The following is an 11,200-nucleotide window of genomic DNA, read 5'->3' on the forward strand; positions in this document are numbered from 1 at the left end:
TTTTATATTCTATATTTTATGTCTGTTTTTCAGGACTACATTGCTGCAGGTTGAAGTCTGTATGTGTCTCTTATCTTTTTTTATTCTTCTCTCTGTAAGTTGGCACTTGTTGCACATTACAATAAATGAACTTGAACTTGAACACACACACACACACACACACACACACACACACCACCTCTCAAGTTTCACTTCCCTTTACACCCTTTTTTGCCTTCCTCTTACTTCAGTCTTGCATGCTGGTATGAATTGATCAGTAATGTAACTTCCCCATCTGTACTGGCTCTTCCATTAGCACACACACAACAGCACACTAAACGTCCCTGTGTGTGTTTTCAGGACAGACCGAGGCAGTCTCCGCTCTTCTGGACCGGTAGCCCGCATTGTAACCTACAGGAGTCAAGTTAAGAGACAGAAACTGGGAGGTAAGAAAGGGGAAAGGGTGTTTGTCTCTACCTACCAGACACCAATGTTTGTCATAGGCCATGTTCACATTACAGGCAAATCCGATTTGCTGCTGAAGTCATTAATCATCATTATCTTGATTGGTTTCCCAAATCTGATTTGGGAGTGTATCCGCACTGCCACAAATCTGATTTGGGCAAGTGTTCAAGTCGGATCTGTGTGTCCAGACCTCCATATGCGGTTTGGGACAAGTGACACAAATCAGACTTGGAGCGTCCAGACTCATAAAAGCAATCTGGATAGAATCATTAATAGGTCACTAAAGTTCACAAATCAGATTTGGCCTCCTAGTCTGAACATGGCCTTAGTTAGGGGGACTGGCCATTGTAGGGGGAGATAGCAGGTCAACAGTAGATGCCACATATAAGTGGTACACACCATCTGAAAGCTGGGAACCTGAAGGTTAATTTGCGGTGCAGCTCAGAAATGTGTGTGAAGGTTTTCTTGTCATAAATCTGTAATAATCATTGTGTTTTGGTTGGGTGTTTGTTTTTAGAGGTATATAAGGGCTTACAACATTATGATGGAAATATAATGGTCATCCCCATGTCATACGAAACATATGAATGCTCCAGGTTGAGGTTGTGAAGTTTCACAAGGCTGTGATTATCCTAGAGGTCACAATAGGTCATTTCATACAGTGAAATGGCTACTCTGGGGACAAACATCATCGCAGGAGTTATGCTAATTGAATCAAGAAGATTCTCAGCTTTCCAGTCATACCCAATTTATGCCATTGCAAGATTGTTTAGAAACACCAGTAATAATATTAAATATTCAAATAGAATAGGCAAAAATAACACATTTATACTGCATGCAAAAAAAACCTGCATGGTTTTTGTAACAACAAAAGGCATGGGAATAGCATAGTGTGGGCATGTCCGTAAAGGGGAGACTCATGGGTACCCAGAGAACCCATTCTCATTCAGATATCTTGAGGTGAGAGGTCAAGGGACCCCTTTGAACATGGGGCCTTGCCTGTTTTTTCCTTGCCAAAATGTTGCTTAACTTTGGAGCATTATGTATCCCCCCCCTTGCCGACAAGCTATCATGCCCAGGTTGACACCAATGGCTGCAGTAGGTCTTCTAGTTTCATATGATATCAGGATCTTCCCTCTAGCTTAACAAATGAGCCGCTACGGCGCTACAGCCTCCGAAAGACAGTAATATTGTCCGTGGACAAAAAGGGCACTTTGACATCAAGGAGCAAAAGGGGCAGCCTCGGGCACCCTCCGCCTAACCCCTCCAGCTCAGTGGCCTTGTGGTCTGAGTGTCCGCCCTGAGACTGGGAGGTCGTGAGTTCGATCCCCGGCCGAGTCATACCAAAGACTATCAAAATGGGACCCATTTGCCTCACCGCTCCCCCAGGGGATGGGTCAAATGCGGAGAACAAATTTCACACATAGTGGGACTTTACCTTTACCTTTACCTTTACTTACCTGATAATGACTTCCTGTGTTGTCCAGCAGCCATCCGGGCATAATGGCGGAAGCAGAGCGGGACACTGAACACCCAACAGAGGTGGAGACAACCAGTGGTGAGTATGAGTGCTGAAAATCTATAGCAGAATTAGAATCAGAATCACTTTTATTGTCACAGTATGCAAGTTACATACGAGGAATGCGTCTTAGTGTCTGTATGCAGCGTAGCGGTCACATCAATATACAGAGATAAGAAGTAGGAAGATAACTAAAGACAATCACAAAGTTGCAAGTGCAATCAAATCGAGTCAATATATACAATATGTGCATGAGTGGTGAAGTGTTCCGTGGACAATAATATGAATTTACATTGAATTTACATGAAATGTACAGACTGAGTTAAATAGGCGTTAAATAGGCAGTGAACTAACATTCATTTTTGTCCGAGTTAAATATGATTTTATACTCAAGTAAAAGTACTCGCATAAAAAGATGACTCAAGTAAAAGTCAAAATTAGGCTACCATTTTGGAAACCTACATGTAAAAGTAAAAAAAAAAGTACTGTTGGTGACCCATCAATAATGAGTTGCTCGTTTTAAAGTGTATATAAGGAGGATTTTATTCCAAAATTTTAATGTGTTTAGGGTACGGGCCAGTGCAAAATGATGAAAAAACATAAACGGCACTTGTTGATAAAACTCAAGGTTATGGCTATAAACTCATCATATTGTCATTATCTAGAGATCATATTGTCAATGAAAATCGTAGAGACGTGTTCTAGAGGTTGGCTGTACCTTCTACCACAGCCTGGAGGAAGCCTTTCTAACCAAGATGCTGAAATATCAACAGCTGGAGCAGACCATTTCACAGCTGGGCTACAGGTGTAGACTTCTAGTTTTCATATTTGGTAACCTAGGTCATGTCCATATAAGCTGGTTGTGAGAGGCCTTCAGATGGCTGGTCTCTCTAAGAGAACGGCCAAGCAGTCAGTTAGCGAGATATTGTTCAATATCTGCTATTATTGGTCGCCGCTCAATATGGAGGAGGTGTAACCGAGGTGAATCAGCGCAGATTCCTCGTGAGTCCCGAGTGGTAGCGAGTGGATTGGTTAAACTCACTCCCCAGGTATAAAGGCATGTTAATCAGCTCCGCCAAGGGAACTAGCTCTCTTGGCGTTGCGGTTAACATGTCGGACTCCCAAGCCGAAGGTCGGCGGTTCGTATCCCACTCCTGGACAAGCCCTTAACATGGGTTGCTACAAGTACCACCTACACAACGCCGTTACAGAGGCGCTTCTTTTTGTACCCATGAAGTGGATACTGACCGTTATCTTGTATTACAGTATAACTGTATATATCAACCTGCCATTGTCATCATCCTGTCTGGTGTTATCCTTTGTGTATGCATTAATGTAGGCACTCATTGTGTGTGTGTGTGTGTGTGTGTGTGTGTGTGTGTGTGTGTGTGTGTGTGTGTGTGTGTGTGTGTGTGTGTGTGTGTGTGTGTGTGTGTGTGTGTGTGTGTGTGTGTGTGTGTGTGTGTGTGTGTGTGTGTGTGAGAGAAGGTGCTTCTTGTTTGACCACGAAGGAGCTTCAGCAGAACCTGCGGGTGGGGAAGCAGGGATCGCGGCCGATCAGGCTGCTGTTTGAGATCCCATCAGCACGGATCATTGAGGAAAGCCTGTCTAAATATGTGGTGAGATAACATGTCATCCTGTAACAAGACATAGGAACTCTGGTGACATAACAACATGTCATCCTGTAACAAGACATAGGAACTCTGGTGACATAACAACATGTCATCCTGTAACAAGACATAGGAACTCTGGTGACATAACAACATGTCATCCTGTAACAACACATAGGAACTCTGGTGACATAACAACATGTCATCCTGTAACAAGACATAGGAACTCTGGTGACATAACAACATGTCATCCTGTAACAAGACATAGGAACTCTGGTGACATAACAACATGTCATCCTGTAACAAGACATAGGAACTCTGGTGACATAACAACATGTCATCCTGTAACAACACATAGGAACTCTGGTGACATAACAACATGTCATCCTGTAACAAGACATAGGAACTCTGGTGACATAACAACATGTCATCCTGTAACAAGACATAGGAACTCTGGTGACATAACAACATGTCATCCTGTAACAAGACATAGGAACTCTGGTGACATAACAACATGTCATCCTGTAACAAGACATAGGAACTCTAGTGACATAACAACATGTCATCCTGTAACAAGACATAGGAACTCTGGTGACATAACAACATGTCATCCTGTAACAAGACATAGGAACTCTGGTGACATAACAACATGTCATCCTGTAACAAGACATAGGAACTCTGGTGGAGGCTTTTACCCACTTAATACAGTTTCACTATGTGTAGACTCCCAAACCCTGGCCCTTAAAGGGACAGTTCACCCCAAAAAATAAAAATACATATTCTTCCTCTTACCTGCAGTGCTGTATCCAATTAGATCATTTTGGTGTGAGTTGCCGAGTTTTGGAACTGGATGGCACTCGGCTTGTGGTACTCAAAGTGTAAAAAAAAAACACATTTGAAAAACTCAACAGCAATATCATGATCCGGTTAGCCTACTCAAGATAATCCACAGACTCAACAGTTTCATGTAGGAACTATTTTCCTTTGACCCAAATGCTACAACTGATAGCTAGCTGGTAGCTGGCAGCTGGCAGCTAGAAGCTACTGTAGCAAGCATAGTTCTAGCAGCTAGAGGTTGTAGTTCAGTCAAAAGAAAATAGTTCCTGCTAGCAGCTAGCGTGTATACAGTATACAGTAGTTCAGACATCTCTACAGCCAAAATTCTGCAATTCATACCAAAATGAGCTAGATTGATAAATAGCACTACAGGTAAGACGGAAAATATGTATTTTTGGGGAACTGTCCCTTTAAGATAAATAGACTGTTGGTCCATGCTGCTTAATATTCAGTGTAGCCTACTCGGCTAACTGCGTATTCTTCCATGTGTTTCCCAGGTGTACCAGGTTGGGGTGATCCGCTCCGGCAGCTTCGAATCCAGGCGCGTGTCTGTGGAACGCCGCTACAGCGACTTCTCCCACTTCCACCATCAGCTGCTGGAGGAATTCAGCGAGGAGCTAGAGGAGGTGGCGCTCCCCTGTAAACTCCTGATGGGAAACTTCCGCCCGGAATGCATCTCGGAGCGTCGCTTGGCGCTACAGGACTACCTGGCTAAACTGTACGCCATCCGCTGTGTCCGATATTCGCACCACTTCCCGGAATTCTTCACCGAGCAGGAGCAGCGGCGGGCGCACGGCTTGCTGCGAGCAGGACAGTTCATGCCAGCCCTGGAGCTCCTCCAGACTGTCCTGGAGATCCAGGAGAAGCTAGCCCCGTGGCAGAGCCCCATGCTGCCTGTGCCCACGCTGTGCGCCCTGGCCGTCTGCCACCGCGACCTGGACCAAGCGGAGCAGGCGTTCGCTGCCGCACATAAGGCCATGCCCGTAGTGAGGCGCTACGGCCTCAAGAACTACAGAGCACCCCTGCTGGAGCTGCTGGTGGATCTGGGGTACCAGCTGGGACGTCCCGTGGCTCAGCTGCAGGAGGAGCTGACTCTGGTGAGGGATGCTGAGAGAGGACTGGTGTCTTTCCGCTCTCTGAAGGAGCTGGTGGTGCAGAAGTTCATCTGAGGACACGACAGTGTGGAAACACCTGCAGTGAACTGTGCTGTTATTCTGTGGGATGAATACATTCCAATAAAAAAAAATGCATTGACTTTTACACATAGGAACCAGGAAGTGCAGGGAATCTGAGGAATGACCTATTAATCCATAGCAAGTATGGCTACTTCCCTAATGGAGGACTACTTATATAGTAGCCTATATGAGTTACTAGAGAACAGACTGGGAGATCCGATATGAGTGAATCGGTAGGTAATGATCAGTCTACTTCATGCATGTGTGAATTGATCATACTGACCACTTTCTTCATGCTGCACCAACCACCAGCTGCTGAGCAGCACAATCAATCAATCTGCATTTGTCACATGTCACATGTAATCAACTAGCCTGCTAAAACCAGACTGATCACGTGAACAAAGGTTCTGTTTCATTAAAACCAGACTGATGTGAACAAACGCTCTGTTTCATTAAAACCAGACTGATCACGTGAACTCGTTCTGTTTCGTTCTGCGGATCAGTCTGGCCTCCAGCTCGCCCACAGTCATTTCCAGAAATGACAAAGTGCACGGACCAATCAGGGCCTGCACTGTATGTATGTAGGAGCAATCAGGGCCTGCACTGTATGTATGTAGGACCAATCAGGGCCTGCACTGTATGTATGTAGGACCAATCAGGGCCTGCACTGTATGTATGTAGGACCAATCAGGGCCTGCACTGTATGTACTGTAGGCTACAAGCAAGTCACTGGGCTGCATTCCGTTCAGCAGGTAGTTCCCAACAAAGTGGACTGCACAGGGTATTCGGCCATGTCAACCAAGATTCCAAAAGGCAGGGAGCCATAATGTTCGGTTCAAAGGGAACTGTGCACGGTGTAGGGAAGAAGAAACAATGCTACTTCACTTGGGCGGAAGTTGACACGTGTCGCTGATTTCCCATCAGTCATTGCACCTTGCTGCCGAGCAGCAGTGAAAGAAAAAAAAAGCCGTGAGGAGGAGTTGAGGCTCGTGAGCTCGTCTCTCTGGTCTTTGGTTTTCTCGTCCAAAATAATCCAGGCACGTAACTATGATCCAACACCGCCTCGCATCCAGTGCAACGTGCCTCCTCAGCTGTTGCCGAAGAACTTGCAAAGAACTGACATTCAACAGGTTCAACCCACCCCAACACACAGCTAATCCGTCATTTTGGACAGACTAGGCAAGTGGCGACACCGTCAATGCCTCCGGCTAATGTTTTTCAGGCCAACATTTCCAAAACTACACTAATACCCAGAGTGCCTTGCACCACCGATGAAAGACAAGCAGTCGGGAGTCTGGGGGGTGGGGGGGTTACGTTTACTAAAGTGAATGTTTTCTAATAGATAACTACATCAATCACCTACAGACTTTTCAAACAGATTTGATTGCATGATGATGTTTTCTTTGTTGTGTTTGTGAGGGCCTGATTTTCTAGTATTCAATATTTCATTTTATTTTTTACCCCTAAAATAACATTTTACATCAGTAATAGCTACAACACTGATCAGATCCAATTGTATATAGGCTATCTATGAATCTATCTATATATAGATGATATAGATTATAAGATATCAAATTATATAATATAATACAATTAATAGAATATATGATAATATAATGTGATATGGCCTAATATAATATAGCGTTTAGGTGATTGATTAAAAGACACAAAAACATTGGGCTAAACAGGGGTAAATAGCCTATTTATTTTTGGGGTAAAAAATATCTTAAAACACGTAGGCTATTTGATTTTAAGGTGTACACCAACAAACAAAATCATCCTGCAATGAAATATGTTTGACAAGTATCCTTCATACTTTTGGCACTAACAGCCCTTCCCATTAACAATGATGCTGCCTGCTACAGCGAACAGGCTCGTCAACGCTTTTCCGCGCTGGCCCTATGCTAGGTTTCAACTTTGGACCTAGCCTTGTTAAAATGTAAACAGGGTCAGAGTCAGACACTCAAGCCTCCCAAAGCTCAGGCTCCAAAGGGTTCCATTGCCATTTCCGCCGAATGGTTTGTTTACCAAAATGCTGCTCGGTTGATCCCCCGTATTCGCCTTCCACCTTCCAGAATTCTGGTTCGAGGAAAAATGCTTTTAAATTAGACATTTGATAAACCTATAGGCCTACTAATCAAATGCATATGAGCCATTTAATAAAAACTGATCATTAAATGGACAAATTAAAGACTGATCAATGAATGCTGATGATTTGCAAAATGCTATTTAAAGACATTTAAAATGTGCCTTTTTTCATATTCATGTTTATTCATTTTCATATTATTTGTCCTTTACACAATTAATTTTTGACCTTAGTTTACTATTAGACAAAAAAAGCACCACACTCACTTACGTTTCCGGACATCAAAAGAAAACCTTCATAAAAATAGCTTACATACGTCCCCCCCTCAATAAAAAATGTCCCCCTTTTTAAACAAGGTACAGAAGAAGAAGAAAAGGTAATGCTTTAGAATACAGCCCGCAAATAAGCATGTAGTTGTAGTATAAGTACGGGGTACAAGGACTGTAGTTATAGTATAACTATGGGGTACAAGGAGTGTAGTTAGTACAACGGGGTACAAGGAGTGTAGTTATAGTATAACTACGGGGTACAAGGAGTGTAGTTAGTATAACTGCACTCCTTGTACCCCGTAGTTATACTAGAACTACATGCTTATTTGCGGGCTGTATTCTAAAGCGTGAAGAGAAATCGTCACTCAATGCTAAGGCATAGAGTGCTACAGGCCATACAAAGTAAAAAGACATATTACAGTGTAAAATGCTCCTGACAGGGAGAGAAAAAAATCACATTACAGCTCCCAGCTCCAGGGTACCGGTGTACGTAGATTTAGGCAGACTGCTGCTGTCCTCTTCCGCTCTGTTGCGTAACCTAACCACACAGTCTCAGTACAGTAGGCTATGACACACTATTCAGCTGATGCAACTGAGAACAATAGCGGACTTTACACACTATACAGCAGTGATGCTCAACTTCCCATGCACTTATATGTTGTACTTAACTAACTTAACCCAACGAATGTATCCCAAGTATCCTGTGTGCACAAAGTTGACCTGTTTGGTTAATTTTCTTTTTGAGATAGATATTTTATTGATTTGTTTGGGAAGAGGCTTTACTCTGAACATAATTTGAGAACTGAATTGAAGTGAAGAGCCTGAATTTCTAACTTTTGTTATTTAGGCTATTGTTTTCATTATACAGGCACCTCCAATACATTGGATATTGTGTTAGAGAGCAGAAATGCCAATAAATTGGCTAAGGAGTGCTGCTTCACGACTGCAGATGTTAAAAACAGGTGCTCATTGGATCCAAGGGAAATAAGTAGAAACAAAGATGGTTGACTTAATAGTAAATTCAACTTGGTGAAGAATCAGAACGAAAAAACTACCAAGGCACACTGTTTGCAGAATTTTTAAAAAGCCTTTAATTAAGTGGCTTCACGCCTACGCGTTTCGACACATGATATAGTCTTCATCAGGGCATCAAGGACAAAGTGAATCTCATTCACAAAAATACTGTGGCATGTAACACAATTGGATAAAGTGATGTCCAGGCGTGGATATAGTTTGAACATTTATTTCTCAGGTCAGCGGCGTTCTTTACAGACATTTATTTTCACTGCTTCTCTCTGCACATGCAGCACGGCCGCTCTCTCTAACTCAACTGCCCAGCCCCGTTTACACATCTTCTCAGGACCTCTCCAAAAAATGCAGGCCCCGTGTGCCTGCATGCATTTTAACTGTTTTCCACAGACCTTCCAAGTGAGAACTATAACATTGAACTTGGTGGGGTGGGGGGTGTCCAAACTTATGCCTAAATATTATATGAGTCCCACACACTGAATGAGGAGCGCAGGAATCTGTGGCCTTGTGTCACTAAAGCAGTCCATCTCCCTCCATCTGAGCTGCAGGTGGCTGTTCAGCGTCCAGACCGTCCAGACCCAGCATGGCGTGTAGTATGGGGTCGACCTCCTGCAGGCGCTTGATCATGTGCCAACTGGCATTATCTCCTTTCAGCCTCACTGTGTCTATGAGCCGGCGTGCCTTGTTTGCTGTGGCAGCGTTTTCCTCAATGATTGCAACATTCTCGAGGTTAGTCAAGACTCGATCGCAGAACAGCATATCGAGGAGAAGCTGGAGAGTTGGCAGTGATATTCTTTCCACAAACGCTGGGCGAGCTTTCAGAAGCCGTGCAGCTGAAAGAGAAAGAGAAGTGGGATACAAATTAGATTACTCTGATTACATCATACCAGATCATATGCACGACAGACCAAACCTAGCCTGAGTGTCAGCACAGCTGAATAAAGCATTGAACAAATGTGATAAAACGTATTGTCTGACTCAATGTGTGAATGCGCACTAAGAATGGTATTATACCCCCCCCCCCCCCCGCCCATTATACATAATTTAATTACTTTACTCGACATTTAGTCTACATGGACATTTACATGGACATTATTGCACACAGACATTATCTTACCCCCCACCCAGTCACTATGTGACACTTTAAACTTAAAGGCTTTTACTTTGCACTTTATAATTTATCATTTGATATTTTTTTCTGCTTGCTTCATCTTCTGTTATTACAAATTTCTCATTTGTAATATGTTTATAGTCACTATTGCTATTAAAATTATATTTGTGTAACTTTGTAATCATAATTTTCACTACTATGCGCAACAGGGATGGGTACCGAACTCGGTACTTTTACAGGCACCGACCGAAATACGTCGGTAGCCTATACGGGGTACAAGGACTGTAGTTATAGTATAACTATGGGCTACAAGGAGTGTAGTTAGACATTTATTTTCACTGCTTCTCTCTGCATGTGCAGCACGGCCACTCCCTCCCTGGTTACTTTTAGAGAGTAAAAAAACAGATTACCAAAAGGGGATGAGAATAGGGAGAGAGGGGAGAGGGGAATGGGGTAGGGGGGGGGGGGGGGGACACTGAATGAGGAGCACAGGAATCTCTGGCCTTGTGTCACTAACGCAGATTTGTCAGAGACTCTCCATCTCCCTCCATCTGAGCTGCAGGTGTCTGTCCAGCGTCCAGAGTGTCCAGAGTGGCCAGACCGTCCAGACCGTCCAGAGTGGCCAGACCGTCCAGACCGTCCAGACCCAGCATGGCGTGTAGTGCGGGGTCGACCTCCCTCAGGTGCTTGATCATGTGCCAGCTGGCATTATCTCCTTTCAGGATCACTGTGTCTATGAGCTGGCGTGCCTTGTTTGCTTTGGTAGGGTTTTCTTCAATTACAGCAGCTATCTCGAAATTAGTCAAGATATTATCATGTAAAAGCATATCGAGGAGAAGCTGGAGAGTTGGCAGTGATATTCTTTCCACAAACGCTGGGCGAGCTTTCAGAAGCTGTGAAGCTGAAAGAGAAAGAGAAGTGGGATACAAATTAGATTACCTACTCTGATTACATCATACCAGATCATATGCACGACATACCAAACCTAGCCTGTCAGCACAGCTGAATAAAGCATTGAACAAATGTGATAAAACGTATTGTCTGACTCAATGTGTGAATGCGCACTAAGAATGGTATTATACCCCACCCCCCCCCCCCCCGCCCATTATACATAATTTAA

At 43.7% G+C, this 11,200-nt stretch overlaps 2 protein-coding genes across 3 annotated transcripts; one reads left to right on the top strand and one right to left on the bottom strand.

Moving 5' to 3' along the window:
- The first annotated feature begins 289 nt into the window (after window positions 1-289).
- On the top strand, window positions 290-5,969 carry LOC310800567 (sorting nexin-20-like). Of its 2 annotated transcripts, none has more exons than XM_083663184.1 (4): window positions 290-425; window positions 1,935-2,002; window positions 3,452-3,582; window positions 4,908-5,969. In XM_083663184.1, exons 2-4 carry the CDS (start codon window positions 1,948-1,950, stop codon window positions 5,577-5,579), a joined length of 858 nt encoding a protein of 285 aa, XP_083519310.1. In that variant the 5' UTR covers window positions 290-425; window positions 1,935-1,947; the 3' UTR covers window positions 5,580-5,969. The 2 variants fall into 2 exon arrangements, with proteins under 2 accessions (XP_083519310.1, XP_083519309.1); XM_083663183.1 differs by having other exon boundaries at window positions 304-425; window positions 1,932-2,002.
- A 3,198-nt stretch (window positions 5,970-9,167) lies between these two features.
- Window positions 9,168-10,978, bottom strand: LOC310800572 (uncharacterized protein). Its single transcript, XM_083663188.1, has 2 exons — window positions 10,598-10,978; window positions 9,168-9,802 (listed from the first exon to the last, which is right to left on the bottom strand). The coding sequence occupies exons 1-2, from the start codon at window positions 10,905-10,907 to the stop codon at window positions 9,483-9,485; spliced, it is 630 nt and encodes a 209-aa protein (XP_083519314.1). The 5' UTR covers window positions 10,908-10,978; the 3' UTR covers window positions 9,168-9,482.
- Window positions 10,979-11,200: the final 222 nt, after the last annotated feature.

This window comes from Poromitra crassiceps (assembly GCF_964638095.1).
Source record: "Poromitra crassiceps genome assembly, chromosome: 30".
Lineage (NCBI taxonomy): Eukaryota > Metazoa > Chordata > Actinopteri > Beryciformes > Melamphaidae > Poromitra > Poromitra crassiceps.